This window comes from Schistocerca gregaria, chromosome 2 (genome assembly GCF_023897955.1).
Source record: "Schistocerca gregaria isolate iqSchGreg1 chromosome 2, iqSchGreg1.2, whole genome shotgun sequence".
Lineage (NCBI taxonomy): Eukaryota > Metazoa > Arthropoda > Insecta > Orthoptera > Acrididae > Schistocerca > Schistocerca gregaria.
The window spans coordinates 300,265,292-300,290,324 of record NC_064921.1 but is presented as its reverse complement, the minus strand read 5'-3'; the positions used below and the strand labels follow the sequence as shown (position 1 = coordinate 300,290,324).

General features: G+C 43.1%; 1 protein-coding gene across 1 annotated transcript in view; it reads right to left on the bottom strand.

The window, feature by feature from the left end:
- Positions 1–25,033, bottom strand: part of LOC126336914 (1-phosphatidylinositol 4,5-bisphosphate phosphodiesterase epsilon-1-like) — a 419,543-nt gene that overhangs the window by 51,331 nt on the left and 343,179 nt on the right. Inside the window, exons 12-15 of the mRNA XM_050001045.1 lie at positions 21,362–21,496; positions 10,996–11,258; positions 4,783–4,905; positions 90–226 (exon numbers count right to left, since the gene is read on the bottom strand). Of these exons, the coding sequence (XP_049857002.1) occupies positions 90–226; positions 4,783–4,905; positions 10,996–11,258; positions 21,362–21,496 (658 nt within the window). The remainder of the gene's footprint in view (positions 1–89; positions 227–4,782; positions 4,906–10,995; positions 11,259–21,361; positions 21,497–25,033) is intronic.

Here is a 25,033-nt window from a genome sequence, read left to right as displayed (position 1 = left end):
GCAAAAGCAGCACTTTGAGTCTGAAGTGGAAATAGCAATCAGTGATACATTGTTAAGCAAAGAAACGCGAACTTCATTGTGCAGCTTACCTATTTTCTGAGGAGGTTTCATTAGGTGTTCAGGGGAACTCTTGAGGCTGCCGTCGTTAAGGGAACTGTCGGACATACTTCTGCATGTTATAGCCAGTTGGTCAAACAAGTCTCGCAAGTCCTTCCTCGCTCTTAAGCTGAAATGAAGAGAAATACATTGTCAGAACCGTTTGAAAAATGATAAAAGCTGCCCAGGAACGTATCTGATTGATAATTGAAATGTATTTTCCTTTTAACGCAGAGGTATGGAACATGAAAAAACTGCTACAATTTTTCGTCTGTATTCTGGTTGATCGTGTATGGTAGATTTGTAACATGACAACCATGCTGTAGTACTGTATAATTACCTTCCACTCCCTTTTCTCTTTTCTTATTTCAGAGTTACATTTAATAATATTGATTCAATTAAACTGCTGTTAATAAGAATGACAACTAAAGGCTTCACCCAAATTTAATTCAACAGAATCACGCCACACATAAGATGACATGATGATGCAATGTATTTCTCAATCTATTTCTTTTTTTAAATTTTAATAGTCATAATGCAAAGAGCACAAGAAATGACGTGCGTCGCGTATGTAAACTTTACGTAGAAAAGGCTCCGCCAACGCACGTGGCCGGAAACGATTGGCGTGTACGGTGCACGAGAAATTAGCTTCTTTCGAGAATGTTCCAGAAGGTACTTGGCGCATGTAGATCTCCCAAGGTGGGATGAATCTGTACAAGGGCAACCCCTACAAGAGGCATGCTGTCCAATACAGCGAGATATCGCTGTCATAAGGCAATTATACTATTTTATTCACCCTATATGTTACAGAAAATTGAGTTCCTCACAAGATAAAGAAGAAAATAGAGAATGAGAGATAATTAGGTAAATTTAACTGTAACAAGAAACTTTAATTCATTTGTTCGTAAATTTGAGATTGGCTTTTATCGTTTACGTCGCCGAAGTACACATAGACGGCGTGTGCGCGCCTCCTAACGCTTTGACGCGCAGTCTGACTTAGTTACATAAGAACGCGTATATTAATGCTCCGCAATATTTTAGCCTCGGAGCTAACAAATACTTTTACAAGTGATAAGGCTGGAGGACACTGCGGTGAGTACTCAGAGTGAATTCTGAGCAGTAGTTGGTTTTTATTTTCTCGCAGATACATGTAAGTATCTGTCGGTCAGGTAACATCTCTTGCAGTGAGAGAATGTATAATTTTCGCCTGTGAAGTTATTTAGAATGATCGTGGTGCTGCGTTCTCAAGACCAGATGCTGCTACATCACAGTAGGCAAGTCATTCTGACGCTTGGCTGAACGTCTGCACGATTTTCGATGTTTTCCAGGGTACAGGTTTGCTTTATTTTCGCTCACGCAGATGGCCTACTGGGTCGCGTGATGAAGTTTTAGCTTCGGATAGTTTGTTTAGAACTCGCAGGTGAGCAAGTCTTTCATTTCACAGTTCGGTTTCACGTTATGTTTTGCAAGGACATTATAAATAGCCGTGCGGCAGTGTGTATTTCATTTCATATTATTTGTCAGTTTATAGTCCCAAATATCTTTTGAATTCAGAATCCTTTGAAGGTTATTTTCAGTCACATTCTAACTAACGTATTATTAGTTACCAGCAAGAGAGTATTTGGCTCACGGTTTTTCGAATGTAATATGACTGACGGAGAAATTGTAAGATGCGTTAGGGAAGGCTTACGCCGGAGATCAACGTCATTCGTGTGTTCTTGTTAATTACAAAGTTCCACACACGACTGTACTTACAAATCCCTTATATTCACGTGCAGCAGATAAGGAGAGGGCTACGCTTCTAGACATTACATATAATCTTCATTACAGTCTCGGCTACATTGTTTTAGTGGTTAAACATCTCCTTCGCTGGAGAAATCTTAAAAACTCTCCACTTGGGAACTAAGGCGTGGGAACAGTGAAAGCTTAGTAGCTGGATTAGTCTTGACTGTAAAGACAACTCATCAATTTGGACTTATTTTTTCTATGTAGCAGTAATTTTTCTGTGGAACTTATTCAGGCGGATGGATGCAGATGTTGAAGGTTATTTTAATTTGATTTGCACGTAAATTATTTAAATTCGTTCTCAAAACATGTTCATTCTGTTTTCTTTTTTCTGAACAGAAGTTTTTTGTAATTCCCTTTGACCAAAAATATCAAATTTTGTATGAAGAATGAGTTAGCACTATCTGCTGGTTCGTAAAAAGCAGCGACTAAAAATTAGACAATAGTTTTATCTTAAAATACAAGCAATTTCTTGAGTTTTCCGGAAAATTATTTTCGTCCATCATTCATCTTGACCAAAAAAAGCCATAAATGGTTATTTTTCTGTAGTATCGACTTGTTGTCTACCTATTTTATACGTGTATAGAACATTTGTCAAACTTGATCACAGAACTACGTGCAATGTGACAGAACTTTTCTTCACTCCACTACCGACTAAGTTACCTGACTTTCTCCAAGTTAAGAAAGCTCTTGGTTCAGAGCTATAGGTCTACTTTGTTGTTTCTACTGTAATTTAGGTTACTTTTCTTTATTTCTATAAATCTCTTGGGACAGATTTTATAATCAGATTCGTGTTCTTATTCGTAGTTTATTCCTTATTCTTTTCTCGTCATCCCTTTCCCCCGTGTAATCTGTATCTCACTCTTTTGTAACGAACTCACCACCTAAGTGATACGTCGAACTGTATCTTTGTGTAGAGTATTATTTTGAATGTCATCCAGTCTTGCTATAGAGTTCATTTTCATTGATGCTGTACTAGTTGTTGTTATTGCTGTTTACTACTTGTAACTGCACTTTCCTGTTTCTCCGCATTGCTCAGTGCTTATTACCAAGTAGTCTTCGTGGCATCCTTCGACACACACCGGCACCGCGCCAAGCCAGTCCACGTTCAAAGGTGATTGCACCGGCAATCGGACGGCGCACTTCCCACCTGCCCAGTCCAGCTTGCAGTCTGCTCGTGCTGCTTCGACACACAGCCTCCGATCCTGCAGTGTACCTGTGCACTTGACCCGACTCAACGGCTTCTACTGTTTAGTGACTTGAGTTTGTCGTTAGAAACCGAGTTAAGTAAAACAAAGTTTATGAAACACCACTTGCGGATCTCTTTCTTGTGCTCTCTGTCATTGCTCCACCAACCCCTTGACATCCCCCAGGGGCCGACCAAACAGTTTTTATGGCTTTCCCTTGTGCAGTTGCTTGCGTATGCTATTACAATTAACAGAATGAGATCTACTTTTCTATTAACATAACCGACACACAAATTCAATAAGTATTATTTTACACATTGACACTTGAATATTTTCATTTGGCCAACAAGTCAGCAGTTACGTACGATATCATTATTGGCATAATGAAATGAAGATATGGTGTGTAACAATTATTACATTTACGGTATAATGATAATTCTTACTTTGTAGACTTTCTATTTACAACTGAATGAAACACAATTTTTGTGCCATGTGCATTTCGCTTTATTCTTTGCAAGCATCTTCAGTGGCCTGGAATACATACATATTTTTGTTTACACTACTAAGTTTACGTTTAGAACGTTATATACATAGGCTGCCAACAGTTCTGGCACTTTTTGCATTTCTACGATGCAGTAATAACTTAACATTCTACTTACAGATTTCGTGGATGATGATCTACATGTTGTGATTTTGTTCCATTGTTATCACTGTTCTGCTTCTTATAACTGTCGTTTGAAATTTTGCTTCTTAGACTTCACAGCATTAGGAACTGAAGAGTTGTTTTGATGTTATGTTTTGGTTGGTGTTGCCAATTGTCTAATGTTATTGGCAACTGTCGAATGTTACTCCAAATAATGAATGTGTTTTTGTGGTATCTGTGATCCGTTTGTGTCTGCATGTGTGCATATGTGTGTGTGTGTGTGTGTGTGTGTGTGTGTGTGTGTGTGTGTGTGTGTATGTATTTACCTTGCCAAATGTCAAATGGCACTTGTTTTGTTTTTTTGTGATTAGGTCATAATATTATTTTTTGATTAATAACCGTGTGTTTGTGTGTGTTTTGTGTGTTAGAGAGAGAGAGAGAGAGAGAGAGAGAGAGAGAGAGAGAGAGAGAGAGAGAGAAGAGACATTGTACAATTGGAATGATTTTTATCGTATCTTTCTTTTTATTAAGTTCAGCAGAGATTCTATAAAATAATTTCAAATGATAGTTATAAGAAGCAGAAATTAAAATTTCAAATGGTAATTACAAGAAGCAGAACAGCGAAAACAAAGGAACGAAACACAACGCTTACGTTAGATTGTTACTGCAGCACAGTGAAGTAAAGAGTGCCAGAACTGTTTGTAACCTATACAGACAACGCCCTAAACGTAAATTAAATATTATAAACAAGTATGTCTACAAGTTTCAGGCCATTGAAGATGCCTTTCAAAGAATCAAGGCGAAATACGTATCGCAAAAAAAAAAAAAAGGTTTTCATTCAGATAGAATTTCATGGTCCACAAAGTATAAATTATCCACACACTGCAAAATTATAGGCAACTGTGGGCGACAGGACAACAAAATTTGAAAATGATTACCGTGTTTACTCTCCAACTATAGTTTGAGACTTCGGAAAGTAAAAGGTACAAAGCGACAGGGAATCAAGAAGAGGTGTCTCGTCAGATATTGGGCTAAGTTATATAAAATAGTATCAGAGCACACTACGTTTACCTGAACGAACGAAAAAGAGCCACAAAGTCAACGAAGTCCAGCTGTGTTTCGTGAGTGATGGACCCAGCTCTGAAATGTCGCATCTGCCATATCTGTTCGGGAAGAGTGGACTTCCCTCGATCCCTGTGAACGAAAAACAAGATTATCATGTTAGCAGTACATTTGGAATGTTATCACATATCTGATGTAATTGAGTCAAGAAATGTAAAGGTAATACTTCTACATTGAAAGCATCACTTGGAAAATCTTATTTTAATTCGTGTGAAGACAGCATTTGCCTCGTTTAATTAATGTCATTTTCTATCTCTCACAGGATAACCCCAAGTACTTATATCTGTTTATTAAGTAGGATTCGTCAGATGCCAAAATTCGATAGTCTTCGTCAGATACCGAACTGTGACATTCAGAAAGCAACAGTGAACAATATTATGAAAAATTTAGGGTATGTATTTCGCACATGAACCTCTCGATCCGTACGCCCTTGTTCGGGATCGCAGTGTCGTACAACACAGAACATAGAGTAATGCAACCCTCAGTACCGCGGAGCTGCAGGAACTGTTCAACGCTGCGTCCTTGTGCCGCTCTTCCACTGTGGTCAGTGGACTCGCACAGAAAGTGCACACCGACCAACTCTTCACCAGTAAACCTATCAATACTGTTGGGCATGTTTCTTAACGTACAATCAGCCTCACCGAAAGCCGAAACAGAACCAAGCAGAACGGAATGCAAGCTTGAGGCCGAAGAGCAAAGTTGGCGTTACAGTTGACAACAGCAACTATCGTGAGAGAAAGAAACAAGTTTGTTTCCATGCAAGGCAAACAGCGCGTATAGCGCTGCTGTGTAGATGTTTGTAGTAAGCACTTACACAAAGATGAATAGAGGTAAGAAATCGGAGGCCGGCCGTTGTGACCGAGCAGTTCTAGGCGCTTCAGTCCGGAACCACGCTGCTGCTACGGTCGCAGGTTCGAATCCTGCCTCGAGCATGGATGTGTGTGATGTCCTTAGGTTAGTTAGGTTTAAGTAGTTCTAAGTCTAGGGAACTGATGACCTCAGATGTTAAGTCCCATAGTGTTCAGAGCCATTAAGAAATCAGACCAAATGCAATTACTCTGTAACGAGCCACTGGAGACCAGGACCCCCCTGCGCCAAAATGCTCATAAAACATTCCCTAACACCTTCCGGAATATTGTCGGTGGAGTTCTCTTTCAATCTGCATATTATGACACTTCCGAGGGGTATGTCCGAAGTTTCGTGCGCGACTGACAATTTCTCTTTAATTAAGAATGACGTGTTGAGTTCTGTATGAAAAGAAGTCTTGACTCCAGTCACAAAGCTGGCCACGTATTCGACAATATTGTTGTTTGTTCTGTAGGAGACAGTTCCGAATTTCGTCGTTGATAGATGGCATATACAAGGTGTTACAAAACGATACCGACAAACTTGGAGGTATTGTAGAGCGTGACTGATAAACAAACTGAAATTAGGAACTCGTGTCCGGGAACGTTATCCAACGACGCTACTGAGCGTCGAAGTTTTAGGCGCCGGCGCCTCCAGATGGGACACCACTTCGACAGCACATGTGACTTTGTACACTGACGGACCACAGGCGGAACGTCTCGCAACGTTGATGAAATCTTCTCGGGCTTCCATTTGGGTAGCTGCGTCGAAAATCTGCGACGTTTCGATGAGTGTCATTGTCATGATCTTCACCTCAAGATGATGAGCATGACACCCATCGAAACGTCCCTGATTTTCGACGCAGCTACCCGCATGGAAGCCTGAGAAGATTTCATCAGCAGTATACAGTGGGAAAGCCTACATTCACATAGTCTCGCAAAGTTGTTTATTATTCAGTGATCGCGACTGACTGCCGTGATCGAAAATGGAGAAGGTGAAGTTATCTGCTGTGTAGACAGGCCTTGTCCCCCGTGTATATGATTCTCTGTAGCCTCGGTGGATGACGGCTTCAGACACGGGTCTCCATCCGCAGATTAATTTCTTCTTGGAACCTTCTAAAATCCTCAACTTTTTCGGTATAAAACCAGTATCCGACACTGTCATCCATCGATGCAACTGACAGTCGCATTCATATGAGACAAGGCCTGTCTACGAGTCAGCTAACTCCATCCTATCCAGTGTCGACCGCGTCAGTCAGTCGCCATCAGTGAACAACAAACAACGTTGTGAGACGTTCCACCAGTGTTCCGTCAGCGTACAAAGCCAAGTTTATTGCCGAACGGGTGTCCTAACGGAAGGCGCCGGAACCTGTAACTTCGACGCTTTGTAGTGTAGTTGGACGATGTTTCCGAACACTGGTTTCTGTCCTTAATTTGTTCCTCAATACACTATTGCATTCCACTGTGAAAACTGTGTGTGAACAGTTTAATTTTTACGAGGGTAACGCAGAAAGTAATGGCCTAGTGCGCAATCCCAATGCGCAAATTGACGTCAGGCATCCGTCCAAGATCGTATTGTTTCCTTGACGCCTTATTTCAATGTAGTATGAATGTAATCCGAAACAAGACGTTACTGTATATTATGTCACTATTTGCAAAGAAATTTGTGAAACAAATCCTCGTCGACTGAATACTGAGATTTTTTTTCCTTTATTGTTATTTTAAACCTGTTTACAGGCAGGCCTGCAGCAGCATACTACGCCGCTCTTCAGCTGCAGAGAAACACACAAGACAGAAATGATGACAATGTGAGATGAATAGATGGTGGACATATAAATGGAGACAAACACTTTTTAAAATACACGGAGCCGTTCACGGGCATAGAGTCCAAGATAAAAATTGTTCAGGCACCGGGACCACTTAAGCACAAACGACGGCCCACACAGAAACACGAGGCGGTGATCTCCGGCGCGTGAATGTTCACCAACCGTGTACGAGTCCAGGGACCTGCCAAGAGAGGAGGAGGAGGGGGGAGGGGTGGGAGAGGGAGAGGGAGAAGGAGAGGAGAGAAACGATGCCATGGGTAGGGGAGACAGGGGGAGGGGAGAATGGGGGGAGCCCGGGGGAAGAGGGGTGGAGGAAGGGGACGGGGGAAAAGGAAAGAGAAGGGAGGGAGGGTGCCAAGAGGAGAGGCCACAGGAAGTGGGGGCGGGGATGATCAAAGTTGATAGGAGGGGTAGATGGAGGGGAGGACGACATCATCTGGGAGGGGGAGCTGCCGGAAGCCACCTTGGGAGAGGGTAAGGAGGGTGGAGAGATGGAGACTGGGTGGGACGTGGGAATACAGGTGCAGCAGCGGGCAGGGTTGGGAGAGGATGGGCGAGACAAGCGGGTGAGGAGGGTCGAGTTTGCGGGAGGTATACAGGATCCGTATCCTAATACTGAGAGGGGTCATCCAGTTTTGAATGTCTAGCGTTAAATACAAGATGACACAGTAAAGAACGAAAGAAGTGGAATGAAGTAGTACGAAATGTAGAACGATCGACAAACAAATATGCATGACGAAACTGACACACAGTTCTGCCTCTCGTTACAGATGATTTGAAGAAACAACTGACTTGTGCAATCCAGCGTTTTCATGACGCTCAAAGAGTTCTGGAAGTGATTCTGAGGTGAAGCACTCGATCATTTGGCTTAAGGCCCCTACAGATGGCGCGAGTTGTTGGACTCGATACTGGCTACAACGCGTTCGGTCTGAATATCGTGCCGTGTGTAGGCTAGTCGGCCGAATAAATAATGGGACTGCCAATATCAGATGGTCCTGACGGCCAGATTTCGCGACCAGGCGGATTGCCCTGACTTTCCACCAGTTCTGTCTGCTAGTGGACACGAGCGCAGTGTCGGTAACGGACGAAAATGCCCACAAGCGATGGAGAGTGGGGAGCAGGTCACCCTCAGTATCCAGTATCGCACCTGCTACATACAGAATGAAGCCTGCACAGCTCTGTTACAGATGTGTCGGAAAGTGAAACCTACAGCGAATTTATCGGATTTTGGAAAGAAACTGTGAAAGATGAGCAATTCATATAAAAAGGATAGCCGAATTGTTCTTCCCAGATGCCGAAAATAAGGATAAAATGCAAAGAATGTCCGGGATTTTGCAGTTGTTTAGTAACGTAAGATACGAAATGAGGTTCTCCACAGAATCTGCGAGGAAAGGAGCACATACAGGACACTGACAAGATGAAGGGGCAGACTGATAAGATGTGTGCTAAGAAATCACGGAATAAATTCTGTGGTACAAGAGGCAGCTGTTCAGGGTAGGAACTGTAGAGGGTGACAGTGACTGGAATACATCCAACAAATAATTAAAGGTGTTGGTGCAAGTGCTACAGTGAGATGTAGTGGTAGGAACCGGAGAGGAATTCGTGGCAGATGGCATCAAAGCAATCATAGAATTGATACCTCCAAATATGTAATCCAACTCACATTGTATGCTGAACTTGCAATGCGTATCAGTTTACGAAAATATTGACGTGACAACGTCTCACTCCAAGGCATGACACGATTTTTGAAACTTTCGATGTGACGGTAAGTAAACCAGAAAACGATATTACAGCATCAACAAGACAACAAAAAATATGAAGTGTATTAGAGCGCATCTCAGTTCAAGCGAGAAAACAGTACAGTTGCTAAGAAAATGCAGTGACTGAACAATCGGTGCATGGCAGGCACCCTCATATCAGGTCAGAAATTACGGTGTACATATTGTTAGTCAGACGTCAACCACACAAAGCTTGATCTGAGAAACCATAGTATCTGTAATGGCTCTAGTATACATTATCTGATACAAAATAACTGGACATTAAAATGACGCTTGAAATTTGCTGTGGACACTTTCAATGAAGTGTTTGAATGTATGTGGAGGAATGCCATTCCATTCTTTCTGAAGAGCCGAAACCAGAGAAGGCTGATGTTGAACGCTGAGGTCTCAAGCGCAGTCGACGTTCTAACTCGTCCCAGAGGTACCATTGGGCAAAAAACATAAACGAAATGAAATTTATCAGCGACGTTGTGAAGTTTACCAAACCAACGTAATCTCTGAAGAAGGATTGCGCCAATGGTACATCATGTTTGTGTGTGCGATGGAGAGCGAGGTGGACGACCAACATCGTGATTGGTGAAATGGTCGCAAAACTCGATGAGAGGATTCAAGAAAACCGCCAATTCACAGTGACAGGATTCTCGTTTGGGTTTTCACAAATTTCACGACGTTTGTGCATCATATCGTTGCACAGAAGCTTAGGCTATCACAAATTTTGTGCAAGATGGGTACCAAAAATCTTGATTGAAAACACCAAGGAACAGCGTATAGTTGCAACATTGGCATTTCTGGATTATTACGAAAAGGTGGTAACTCTTTCCTTGAGCGAATCGTAACGGAATACGAGACCTGGGTCAAAAGTGTAAACTGCGATACCAAATTTTAATCTGTAGAGTGGGGGGCATACAAATTCCCTCAAAAACACCTATAAAATCCTTGAAAATATTGTCTGCAATTCTTTTTTGGAGCAGGAAAAGTTGCTTTTTGTCGAGTTTCTAGACCGTGGCACAACAGTAAATTGTACGAGGTGTTTTCAGACTGAAAAAAATAAGAAGAGCAGCTCAGAATGAGTAGAGAGGAAAGCTGGGCTCAAAAATTCTGTTCTTGCACGACAACCCTCGAGCACACACGTCAAATACAGTAGAGAAGCACTCGACGCTTTCAAGTGGGCTGTGCTTCCTCATCCTTCGGACAGTCCGGATCTTGCACTCAGTGACTTGCTCTGTTTCCAACGATGAAAAACTGGCTCTCAATGCAGCCATTTGACGACGACACGGAACTGTGGGAGAGGGCTTATAACTGGTTGAAGTCTCAGGCGGCAGCATTTTATGACAGTGGAGTTTCAAATCTTGTTCTCTAGTGTAATAACTGTCTAGATTGGTGCGGAGACTATGTTGGACGTAGTTTTTAAATGTTACAACATCGGTATGTAGGCGAGCCTTATTCTGTGGGGAACGCCCCGTGGAATGCTGTTCACGGCACCACAACGGGTCGAATGACCACATAAATGTACAAATTTTCAGTCAGGCTGCGTCAGATAACCACGAGAGTGCTCCTGCTGTAATACCAAAACATATTCAACTTTCTTGATACCCTTCGTATTTTGTTTCTAATTTTCTCCGAGCGGGCTTTACTTCTTGCATTGCCGTCGTACAACGCCAGTAGCGGACACAAACAGAGTATTAAAATTGAGAAGATGATGATGCTGTGAACCTGTGTAGTCCGGTGGAGCTGGAGCTGTAGTGGTGCGTGGGACTGCAGCTGGAGATCTTGTCCAGGTTGTCGGTGGAGTCGTGCAGGTCGAAGTCGCTGGAGACGGAGTGCGAGCGCGGCGTGGCGGTGCTGGGGCTCGGCCCGCTCACCGTCACGGAGGTGGTCACCCGGCGCCACGACGGCGGCTCCCCTGGCTGCAGCTGGGCCCCGCTCGGCTCCGAACCCGGGCCCCCCGGAGCGCCGCCCGGCTTCGAACCGGAGTCCTGCCGGCAAGCGGGCACAGCCGCGTCAATTACCCGGCCAGCAGCGGGGCTCCTCCTACTTGCTCTCTAACCTCCTCACCAGGATATGTGCTGCTGCTCATTTGAATACATCGGTTTTTAACAGTGAAACACTGATCACAAACAATGTAGGTTAATTCTGACGAAAAAGAAAACAGCAACCAGCCACTATTAATACTGCTATTTATTTAGGTAAATAGTGCCGTTACCGTTTTCGAACTGGCAAATTCACCATCAGACGGCTGTTCACATGATTTTCAAGATACGCTTTACGTTATCGTCCGTTTTCGATTTTTATTATTGCACTGTGGCGAAGTATTTTTGGTGTGTTGTATTCGAAAATTCCGCCCGATTTTGATGCGAAGTTGCAGCATTGTATATTCCTAAATGTATCCAGCACTTATGTAATTTGTACATCACCATATTGTGCAAATCACCACACACACACGCACACATACACACCAAAAAGAATTTGCCACATGTGAAGTTATCAGAAAGATTGCAGATTTACGGACACTGGTGTGTGTGTGTGTGTGTGTGTGTGTGTGTGTGTGTGTGTGTGTGTGTGTGTGTGTGCGCGTGTGTGTGTGGTGATTCGCACAATATGGTGATGTACAAATTACATAAGTGCTGGATATATTTAGGAATATTCGAAAAATACAATGCTGAAACTTCGCAATAAAAGCGCGCGGAATTTTCGACGGTAACAGCACACCAAAAATACTTCGCCACAGTGGAATAATAAAAGTCGGAAGCGGACGGTAATGTAAAGCGTATCTTGAAAATCATGGGAACAGCCGTCTGATGGTGAATTTGCCAGTTCGAAACCGGTAACGGCGCTATTTACCTACATAAAAAGCAGTATTAATAGTGGCTGGTTGCTGTTTACTTCTTCGTAAGAATTAACCTACACTAATTGTACACAGCCACGTCTCACCATGTCAGTTTTAGACAAAATAGCATGATCACAAACACTTCGGGAGAGTGTAAATATAGTCAGACTAGAATAAAAAATGCTCCTGTCATATTATAAAAAAGGCGAATATGTCCAAGCCAGAGTTAGTGTTGTAAAAGAAAGGTACTAGCTTATCTGGCAGCTTCACAGACATTTAAATAAAAACATCTTGACATAATCGCGCTTTTTTCATGTTAGTATTGTTATGAATGTCATTTAATATAAAGCACCCAACCCCAGAAATTTCATCCCGTCAGAAAAAAAATTAACCTATTAAATGTATCCTCATGGCATTTTACACAGACGGAAAAAATCGCAGCACCAAAAAATAGTTAACGAGAGTAATGAAATTTCGGGAATACGTCTGTCTAGATAACATATTTAAGTGATCAACATTGCAGCATCACGGTTTGATGTAAGTGTGCGGTACGCCATTGCAAATGTGAAATGCTGTTACATTAATAACCCGTGTTACCGCCAGAATGTTGAATGCAAGCATGCGAACGTGCATACATTTTGCTACACAGGTGCCGGATGTCAGTTTGTGGGATGGAGCTCCACGCCTGTAGCCCTTAGTCGATCAGTAGTGGGACGCTAACGCTGTTAGTGAATGACGCTGAAGTTGTCATCGGATGATGCCTCTTACGTCCTCGATTGGAGACAGATCTGGTGATCGAGCAGGCCAAGGCAACATGTTGACACTCTGTAGAGTATGTTAAGTTACAACAGCGGTATGTGGGCCAGTGTTATCCTGTTGGAAGACATCCCATGGAATGCTGTTCGTGAATGGCACTACAACAGATCGAACGACCAGATTGACGTGCACATTTGCAGCCAGGGTGTGTGGGATAACGACGAGAGTGCTCCTGCTTTCATACGATATAGCACCCCAGACCAGAATTCTAGGTGTTGGCCAAGTGTGTCTAGCTCGCAGACAGACTGGTTGCAGGTCCTCAAGTGGCCTCCTTCTAAACAACAAACGTCCATCACTGGCGCTAAGACAGAGCGAGTTTTCATCAGAAAACACAGACCTCCACCCGGCACTCCAGCAACCACTCGCTTGACAACACTGTAGTCGCAGATGGCTGCAGCTGGGGGTCAGTGCAACCGACGTTTCGGGGCATCTGACTCGGAGCTGCCCTTGAAGTAACCGATTTGCAACAGTTCGCTGTGCGACTGTAGTGCCAACTGCTACTCAAATTGCACCTGCATGTGCAGTACGATGCGCAAGAACCTTACGCCGAACATGATGCTCTTCCCTCCCGGTCGTGTCACGTGGTCGTCTGGAAACCCGTCTTCTTGCGACCGTATATTCTGGTGACGGCCGCTGCCAGCAGTCATGTACAGTGGCTGCGTTACTGCCAAGTCTTTCTGCAATATCGTTGAAGATACATCCATCTTCTCTAGCCTATACTACCTCGTTCAAATCCAGTGAGGTACTGATAATGCGTCTTTGTACCTTAAAGGAATTCTTGACTAACATCAGCTCACCACGTCCAATCTCAAAGGCAATTGATGCTCACGGCCGTCAGAGCGTGTATTTAAAGCATCCTCATAGTGGGGCTATTAGCACCACACTTATGTGTCTAGCGCGAAATTTAAACAGAGTCATCTTTCAGGTGTACAAACACGCCTACCAACTTTCGTTTACGTCGCACAACTCCTTCTTGGTGTTGCGACTTTTCCTGTCAGTGTATTTACTGTGGCTGGCGTCTCTTCTGGATTTTGAACACAGGATTAGGGATTTTGGTCTAAAAAATGCAAAATGCAGGTGTGCCAACACCTTGCAGCTGAGAGACCACACTGCGCACGGGAAGTACGATTAATTATTAAAAAAGCGCGAACATTTCAAGATATTTTGATTTAAATATGTTTGAAGCTGCCAGATAATAGAAAAGCTAGTTCGCTTCTTTTACATCCCTAACTCTGCCCAGGACATATTTGAGTTCTTTGTGCTACGATAGGAGCTTTTTTCTTTCTGGCCCCCAACGTTTGCTCTATTACAATTTTGAGATTAAACCACCTTAGCTTGGCACCGACGTAGATTTTTGTTGACTCAGGCGACGACTGATCCGGTATAAGGTTTTTATTGACTTTCGAACAATGTTGCTTATCGTGGCAACGGATGAAGTTTTCATAGACCAACAGGATGACCATTAATTACTTGTACCTGTCTACCTTTGTACAAAGTTTGAACCGATTAGCACAAGTCTGAAGTGGCGCGCGTAAAAAAAAAAAAAAAAAAAAAAAAAAAAAAAAAAAAAAAAAAAAAAAAAACAGAAAATCGGAATGCAGCTAGATTTTTGAAAGTGAGCTATCAATTTTATGGTAAGAATGAATTTTTAATTATTTGATTCACTATAAACAGTTTCCGTGCATTCAATTCACGCAACAACGTATTTTATGTTCTATACTCAGTTCGACTTTAAACCATCGTATCTCGATAACGGATGGAGCTTATTGGATTAAAAAAGCTCAACTTTACCCATTTATGTACGTTCGTGCAAAGTTTTAACCGATTCGTACATGTCTAAAGTATAGAAATGGCGCCGGTCGCTGTGACCGAGCGGTTCCAGGCGCTTCAGTCCGGTGCTGTGTTGCTGCTACGGTCGCAGGTTCGAATCCTGCCTCAGGCATGGATGTGTGTGATGTCCTTAGGTTAGTTAGGTTTAAGTAGTTCTAAGTCTAGGGGACTGATGACCTCAGATGTTAAGTCCCATAGTGCTTAGAGCCATTTGAACCATTTTTATAGAAATGGCGTGCTTCAAAAATCCTCCCAGAAAAACATGTTTTCTGCACGTGAAATTCACATTCTGAGACATCAAGGGATCACCAATTTAGTACTGGAGGGGGGGGGGGAGGGGGTAACAATCATAGGTGGAGCCCAAGAGACGAATACAGTAAGTACATAGAAGATCTGTAGAACTTGCGCTGGTTGGAGTAGCATGGAGAGCTGCATCAAATCTGTTCGGATTGAAGACCACAACAACGACAACAGAGTTGTTCGTATTTCATACTTTTCAGAAAACAAACGATGTGTAATTTCAGCATTTTTGAAACTGTTCGAGATTGACTCAGGTGATGCAAAAACAATTGTTGAAGGTATGAAAGACATATTAGATAACTCCGAAGTGATGCTTGGTATAGGCACAGATAACGCATCTGTTATGCTCGAAAAAGAGAACGGAGTTTATGCTCTCCTTAGGGAAGAAATTCCGCACTTAATCGTTACACTATGTTCTTGTCACACCATCCCGTTGCCGATTTCTCATTATTGTATAGATGAATTACCAGGTGATCTGGAGTTCATTTTTCAGAAACAAACAACTGGTTCCGCCGCTCTTCGATAAGGCAAAATGCCAACAATGATTTGTATAATACACTTTATGATGACGATACCTTCAAGATACTACACATCGCCGGAATCCGTCGGGTCTTAATTGAGCCCGTCTGTGAACGCGTATTTCATCAGTGGCAGGCTCTAACATAGTCCTTCACGGAAGCCTCAGTGAGTGAAGAGTGTTTTATTGCTCTGAACTGTGTAAAATGTATAAAGGCAAAACCAAAAATTGTTTTTCATATTTATACGACCAATTCTGCGAGAGTGCAACGTAGTTAATAAGTCGAGATCTGCTGCTCCCATCAAGCTGCTGCAAAGGTCTGTTGCAATCAGAACACTCATCCAATTTGTTATAGCGAAAGGGTGTCAAGGGGATCTGCTTACTGTAAATGTTAAGAATTTTCTTCTTTACAATCCACATTTGGGTGCCGTTGTTGAAAAGCAAGAAGGAATTTTGCTTACCAGCGCAGAATTACTGTCGATACTGAAGTGGGAATTCGGAAAATTTGCATTAACTTTACTGTACGCTTGTCAGTTACCTATAACTCGTCTCCCGAAGAACGTGAAGTGCTATGCAAAGTATCATCTAGAGCATCAGAAAACTGTTTAAGAAGAATAAAGGATAATAATATCACATCATTAGCTTTAGAAATAGGTACCAGACCGGCTATTGTATCTGACGCAGAACTCCAGTAGCAGAGAATCAACTTCGTGGAGTGCGAAGCTGTGACAGACGCGGCTGGGTTGTGGTTTGAAGTATCATAAAATGAGAATGCAAGTAAACGGAAGCCTTTTAGCGAACTCTACAATTTGGTTAAGATACTTCTAGTGCTGCCTTGGTCAAATGCAGATATAGAGAGCTGTTCATTGAAATGAATATCGCCAAAAGTTCACATACGAAAAGAGTTCTATTCTGACCATTCGTGCTGGCCTTCGGCGCCTCGGAATGTGCTATCTCAACTTTCAATTTGAAGATGCAGTTCTGAAAAAAATAGAGATTCGAAATAACTAAGTAGCTGAGTTTTCTGCACTACCATGATTTACAAAATAAATATTGTTTGTTTCACAGGTACCATCGACGCCTACGGCAAGAGTAGTGATGTTAGCAGTGGCAACCGACGACCCTCAACATTAACACAGATAGTGGAAGAAGAATTGGATGGCACCGAAATACATGTTTTTCATGTGGAGTGAATTGTTCCATTCAAAGTTCGCGTGTTATATTTGGGAAAAATATTATCGTGATAGGGTTTGAAGAAAGAAATGTTATGTAAGTAACAGAATACTGAACACGGTGTATTAAAGGTACATTTGAATATAGACGACAAGAAACATACGAAGAGTTTCAGTAAACGATATTCTCATCTATAGAGGGCAGTCAGCTGGACCGGTAAAACATTGTGTGAACATGATTGTATGATCGGATTGCAAAATTGACAAGAATATTACCCTGGTAGATTGTTTCTGGCTGGCAGTTCTTTCTTCCTGTTAACGAAAATACTTACTTATTACGAGCTTGTCGAGATATAACATAATAGACATTTTCGGCTATGACATAAAATTGCTTCAAATTATTTGTCTCTTTTCGTTCTGATACCAACCAATCCGTTCCTCCACCCTCTCCTTCTCCCATAAACCGTGCACCTTGCCGACGTGTGGTGGTTGTCGTGCCTTTACGATACAGATACTCGTACCGTACGTTCAGTTACTCCTGAGGGGTGTTTTAGGAGAGGCCAGACAAACTTGAGGTTCCAGAAGAAGGGGACCATCTTTTTGAGTAGTTGCAAGGCAACAGTCTCGTAACAGTAGCACCACGGCTTTGTCATGCTGATACTTCAAATTGCTCTGAGCACTATGGGACTTAACATCTGAGATCATCAGTCCCCTAGACTTAAAACTACTTAAACGTAACTAACCTAAGGACATCACACACATCCATGCCCGAGACAGGATTCGAACCTGCGACCGTAGCAGCAACGCGGTTGAGGACTGAAGCGCCTAGAGCCGCTCGGCCACAGCGGCTGGCTATGCTGGTACTGCGAACGGCCGAAAGCAAGGGGAAACTACAGAGCTTATTTTTTCCGCAAGCATACGGCTCTGTAGTACGGCTTGATAACGATCACATGCTTTTGGGTAGAACACTCGGGAAGTAAAATAGTTCCCTACTGAACTTCCAAATGGGGACTACTGAAGAGGTTGTTGACATCAGGAAAAAGAGATTAGGTAAACGTCAACAAAAGTAAAATAAGGGTAAAGGAAGGTAATAGAATTAAATCAGGCGATGGTGAGGGACATGAGATGCTACAAGCACTAAATGCGTTTTTGTTTTGGGCACAAAAATAACTGACGATGGCCGAAGCAGAGATGAAAAAAAGTGGACTGCCAACAGCAATAAAATCAGGTCTGAAAATGAAGGATTTGTTAAAATCGACAACGAATTTATATGTTGGTATGTCTGTTCTGAAGGTATTAATCTAGAGTGTAGTGTTGTATGTGAATGATAGACAGATAAGACAAGAAGAGCGCAGAAGCCGCCAGTAAACCCCTGATTCTTTAAAGAATCTTCCTCCCATGTATAAAACAGTTTCAGGTGGCTGATTAATTTACGAAAGAGTTAATGAATCGAGAATATTCTACGTTAAGCATGCAATCGAGAAAAAGTTTGCAAAAGGTTCGAAATTATGTTTAATGTTTGTTGAAAGTCGCTAAGTGCTCTCCTTCCCCAATACTGGATGAATGAAATCTGAGTAATTTGCGTGTCATGAGTTACGCGTGTTACGCGTGTCATGAGTTACGCTAGATGCACATACAATTTCTCCCTATAATACTTATTATTATAATATTTGTTGTGTAAAACCTTTAACAAACGGCTATAGCTCTTAATGAGTAGGTTATGACGGAATTATAAATTTTTAAATTCTGTCAGTAGCTGTACAAACTAAGTTCTGTAATAACTATCAGCTAGTAATTGCGGATACTCTGTTCAAGAATCACAAGAGGAGGAGGTATACTTGGAAAAGACCGGGCGTTACCGCAAGATTTCAGTTAGATTACATCATTACGTCAGACAGATACCGAAATCAGATACTGAATTGTAAGAAGTATCCAAGAGCAGATATAGACTCAGATCACAATGTAGTAGTGACGAAGAGTGAGCTGAAGTTTAAGGAATTAGTTAGGAGGAATCAGTATGCAAAGAAGTGGGATACGGAAGTGCTAAGGAATGACAAGGTACGCATGAAGTTCTCTAAGGCTATAGGTGACGGTAACTGCGAAGAAACTATGGGTAACAGATGAAATACTTCAGCTAATCGATGAAAGAAGGAAGTACAAGAAAGGTTAAAGGAAATTCTTAAATACACAAATACAAGTCGCTGAGGAATGAAATAAATAGGAAGTGCACGAAGCTAAGACGAAATGGACTCAGAAAAAAATGTGGTGAATGGGAAAAGAAAAGTTGTCAGAAGGACTGACTCAACATGTAGGAAAGTCAAAACAACTTCGGTGAAATTAAAACCAAGAGTGGTAACATGAAGAGTGCAGCGGGAATTCCACTGTTAAATGCAGAGGGGAGACCGGGTTGATGGAAAGAGTACACTGAAGGCCTCTATGAGGTACAAGATTTCTCTGATGTGATAGAAGAAGAAACAGAAGTCGATTTAGAAGAGGTAGGGGATCCAGTACTAGAATCAGAATTTATGAGGGCTTAGCAGGATTTAAGATCAAATGAGGCAGAAGGGGTAGATAACATTCCATCACAATTTCTAAAATCATTTGGGTAAGTGGCAACAAAACGACTATTCACGTTGGCGTGCAGAAGTGTGTGAGTCTGGCGACATACCATCTGGCTTTCGGAGAAATGACCCACACAATTACGAAGACTGCACGAGCTGACGAGCGCGAGAATTATCGCAAAATTAACGTAACAGCTGATGCATCAAAGTTGCTTACAAGAATAATATATGTAAGAATGGAAAAGAAAATTCATGATGCGCTAGATGACGATCAGTTTGGCTTTAGGAAACGTAAAGGCACAAGAGGGGAAGTTCTGACGTTGCTGTCGATAATGGAAACAAGAGTAAAGAAAAATCTAGACACGTTCATAGAATCAGTCGATCTGGAAAAAGCATTCGACAATGTAAAATTGCGAATATAATTGGGGAAAAAACAAATTTACGGAAGAACTTGAGTAAAACAAGCGTGTGGTTGGTAGAATACATTCTCGGACATTAAGGAATTGTCAATTTGGCAGTAAGTTGGAGGGTAAAAATTACAGGGGGAGACCAAGGCTCGAATACAGCAATCATGTTCAAATGGATATAGGCTCTAGTACTTATGCAGCGGTTATAAAACAAGCACAACATAGACTAGCGTGGGGAACTGAATAAAATTAATGTTCCGACTGAAGACCACAACAACAACAACAACAACACTCATTTTACTTGTATCTGTGAAGGGTATTCAAATCCGTTCCGTTTGTAAGCCTACAAGAAAGTACTAGCTAAATTGCTGGCGTCGCTCGGATATGTACTTATTCTAATCTTCTGCTGTTCCACCTCCTCCTTCCCCCTCTCTCTGGCTATCTCCAGCAACCACTCTCTCTCTCTGTGCGGCTCCTCCACCGTCACTCTATATCCATCTTCTCCTGCCCTTTATCTGTCCAAGCCCTCCTCTTCGTCGCCTCTGTCCATTTCCTCCTCCCCACTGTCTGTTCACTTCTTCCTCCTCCAATTCTCTACTCATTCCCTTCTCCCCTGTCTCTGTCCATTTCCTCTTCTTCCCTTTCTCCCTTTCTGTGACGATCTCCTCCTCTCTCTATTCCCCCCCCCCGCCCCCCCCCCCCCACTACCTCCGTCCATCTCGTCGTGTGTGCGTATCTCCTTCTTCCCATTCGTTCTCTGTCCATCTCCTCGTCTCAACAGGAGGCTGGTGGTTCTTACCCCTGCAGTATTTCTTTTCAGATTGTAGTCGATATGTGTACAACATTTGATTGAAATAGATCCAGGTGTTTAGGATGATATTTATACACGTGGCTTTGCTCGCATACGCACGTCAAATATATTTAAAACATATTTAATATATTTTACGCGTATTTGTTCACATATTTCACCTATATATACAGCGAATTTCACCCTGCAGTTTCATTTTCACGCAGCTCATTATTTACGACGTCGTATCTCCGGAGCTATGTGCTGTACCATGATATAATTCTGCAAGTACATCCAGCCGCACATGTGCCTCCTGTCTGGGAAATATGTTGTGAAAAGTATTAGTAGTAAAGAAGTAAATTAAAACATCTTGCTTCATGTGGAAGTTTTATGAACAGCGAAAACGTGGTAAGCGATAAACTTTTTTCTTTCATCATTTTGTGGGGATTGTCAGCGAGAAAGAGTTTCATAAAGGTAAGAAATTATGCTCAAAGTTCGTTGCAAGTATCTAAGTACTCTCATTCTCAAATAATGGACAACTAAAGTATGAGTACGCTGGCGACATGGGCGAGGTCTTGATTGCTTTTTCACCCCCACCCCTTTGATAGGTGAGTAGTTATTACCCCCACCATGATTCTCTCCAGACATTAAATGATTTGTGTACCAAGTTTATTGGAAATAGTTCATTTTTATAATTTGTATGGATACGGGTTCTTGTTACTGATTTTAAAGAATGGTCAGTAATAGTATTTTATGTCCGACAATAGCTTATATCAGATTTCGTCTCCTTGCACATTTTTGAGGTACTCCTTCGTTTGACACCAGTGCTTGTAACCTAATACGACGTCAGCGTGCGGCTCACCTTCAGCGTCTGTATGTTGCCGATGGACTTCTTCTTCTTGAACTTTGCGGAGGCGCCCCTGCGCAGCGTCCCGTTGTCGGGGGGCGACATGCCGGCTACCGCCCCCGTCATGGCCCAGTCCCGGCCTCCGAACACCTGCAACAGCAAACCACATTCGCGCTCTCACTCTGCCGTGACAGCTAGGGCGCGCCACATCCGACACCACGCTTAATATTTCGTCATTTGGTTACTAAATGTTTCTGGTTACTGGCACCCTTAATGTACCGGAATTTTTCTGCAGTGTCCTACGTCGAAACACTGGCCAGCGTAACGCAGTGAAATAAGCATCTAGTCAGTTTCAAGATGTAATAATGAATAAAACACATATTTGTGATCCATAAGTAATCGTCTTGCTGGGGTTGGAAGATCCTGATGACGTTTTCTCCGCGTTAGCGATTACGTTTGGGTTCTTAAAACTTCGCGTTCTACAGAAATAACATGAGACACACTAAAGATGACACAAAGGCCTCCAAATAAAGTTGGGTAAAGGACAGAAAACAGAAATTCCTTGTGTTGTGCAGAGCGCAAGGTTTAAAAAACTCAAACTAATAAAAATTACCAACTGTTGAGATATATCGCTATTATACGGGGTAAGTCGCGTAAGACGTAACACCCCCATTATTCCGGGGGCGATTGCACGCATCGACGAGCGGTGTTCGGCGAATGATAGCCGACTATGGGGCACATACTTAGGGGCATGCACAATAATCACAACGTTTATATTGTCCGAGATAATGAGTCAAGTACATGTTTTTTTTTTTTTTAAATGGGACGCTATACTTTTTTTACCATCATTCGAACGCTCTGGAAAAGGCGCGTATAATGGTGTAACGCATGTTGCTATTGTGATGCAAAGTTAGCTTAAAATACGTTGGGACCGGCCGTTGTGGCTGAGCGGTTCTAGGCGCGTCAGTCCGGAACCGCGCTGTTGCTACGGTCGTAGGTTCGAATCCTGCCTCGGACATGGATGTGTGATGTCCTTAGGTTTAAGTAGTTCTGAGTTCTAGGGGACTGATGACCTCCGATGTTAAGTCCCATAGTGCTCAGAGCCATTTTGAAAAGACGGTGGGAAATATTGTACGATTTGAGGTCGAGGCGGCCGGAAGCGGCTGCAGGCCGTAAACACGCCTCGCGCAACCCGCGGGCCGAGTTGTCGTGCTCTGTGCAGCACGCACGGCCTACTCCACGTAGGTAAATCCTCATCCGCCCTGTTTTAAGCAAAGTTTGAATCATAATAGCAAGGTGAGTTACATCACTATACGCGTCTTTTCCAGGGTGTTCTAATGATGGTAAAAAAAAGTATAGCAACATGTGCTTGCCTCATTATCTCGGACAATATAAACGTCGTGATTATTGTGCATGTACCAACGTATGTGCCCCATAGCCGCTATAATTCGCCGAAAACCGCATGCCGATACGTGCAATCGCTCCCAGAATAAAGGGGGCGTTACGTCTTAAGCGACTCACCCTTTATATCATCTGTTTGTAATTTATAATCTATTAAAGACAAACTTATTTTGTTCAGCCACGTCTTTGGAATATGTCACTAAAGCTTATTGTTCAATTATGTTCTTTTATGTAGAACTGTTTGTCTATAGTTAATTTGTCACATTTTTATCTTAGTTAAATATCTTACATGCATTTACACTGAAATAAGCCCGCTTGATTTGTTCCTATTCTAGCACAAACAATTTCATCTCTGGAAATGGAGATACTGTGTACATGCAGGAGTTTAAAATCTTTGATCCAACAAAATTTCAATGCACAACATACTTATCTTTGTACCTGATGATGGCGTAACAGCCGAAAACCGGTTCGTGTAACAAATAATAAATATTGTAGACTATTACACCAGTGTTGCCTGTGTTTCATTCATAATACTGCTGTTTTATTTAGGATCTTTATGCCTCTCTTTCAGATGATTTCTATATGTGCACGAACGTTTTTCTTTTCATCGACTCTAATATCAAGGTACCTAAATACTTCTTTTCTTTTCACATCTTGATCATTTATTCCGCTTGAGGGATATCTCATTCACGACAATGTTCCTTTTCGTAACATATAAAGTGTTTTGTGCACTGATATCGTTAGTTTGTCTTCTACGCACCAGTTGCGTAGTCTTTCAAGAACTAACCTACTGTTTTTCTCTAATTTACCCCCTGTACTAGCAGATACCATAATTACTATAACGTCTGCGTAGGCGATGCAGCCTCTAGTGTTTGTTATACTCTATGCCAACGTCCCTGAATTCTGCACCGCAAGCAGAGCCTTGTGGGCAGCCTTTGGTGACGATCTTCATTATTTTCTGACTGCAACTGTCTGTCTGTGCAGTAGTCTCGTAGACTATTAAAGAGATACCTGGGACAGTCCATCTGTTTGAGTCTTTTGAATAGGGTAGGCCACGACAAATTATAAAAGCCCCAGCTACACTCCTGGAAATTGAAATAAGAACACCGTGAATTCATTGTCCCAGGAAGGGGAAACTTTATTGACACATTCCTGGGATCAGATACATCACATGATCACACTGACAGAACCACAGGCACATAGACACAGCAACAGAGCATGCACAATGTCGGCACTAGTACAGTGTATACCCACCTTTCGCAGCAATGCAGGCTGCTATTCTCCCATGGAGACGATCGCAGAGATGCTGGATGTAGTCCTGTGGAACGGCTTGCCATGCCATTTCCACCTGGCGCCTCAGTTGGACCAACGTTCGTGCTGGACGTGCAGACCGCGTGAGACGACGCTTCATCCAGTTCCAAACATGCTCAATGGCGGACAGATCCGGAGATCTTGCTGGCCAGGGTAGTTGACTTACACCTTCTAGAGCACGTTGGGTGGCACGGGATACATGCGGACGTGCATTGTCCTGTTGGAACAGCAAGTTCCCTTGCCGGTCTAGGAATGGTAGAACGATGGGTTCGATGACGGTTTGGATGTACCGTGCACTATTCAGTGTCCCCTCGACGATCACCAGAGGTGTACGGCCAGTGTAGGAGATCGCTCCCCACACCATGATGCCGGGTGTTGGCCCTGTGTGCCTCGGTCGTATGCAGTCTTGACTGTGGCGCTCACCTGCACGGCGCCAAACACGCATACGACCATCATTGGCACCAAGGCAGAAGCGACTCTCATCGCTGAAGACGACACGTCTTCATTCGTCCCTCCATTCACGCCTGTCGCGACACCACTGGAGGCGGCTGCACGATGTTGGGACGTGAGTGGAAGACGGCCTAACTGTGTGCGGGACCGTAGACCAGCTTCATGGAGACGGTTGCGAATGGTCCTCGCCGACACCCCAGGAGCAACAGTGTCCCTAATTTGCTGGGAAGTGGCGGTGCGGTCCCCTACGGCACTGCGTAGGATCCTACGGTCTTGGCGTGCATCCGTGCGTCGCTGCGGTCCGGTCCCAGGTCGACGGGCACGTGCAACTTCCGCCGACCACTGGCGACAACATCGATGTACTGTGGAGACCTCACGCCCCACGTGTTGAGCAATTCGGCGGTACGTCCACCCAGCCTCCCGCATGCCCACTATACGCCCTCGCTCAAAGTCCGTCAACTGCACATACGGTTCACGTCCACGCTGTCGCGGCATGCTACCAGTGTTAAAGACTGCGATGGAGCT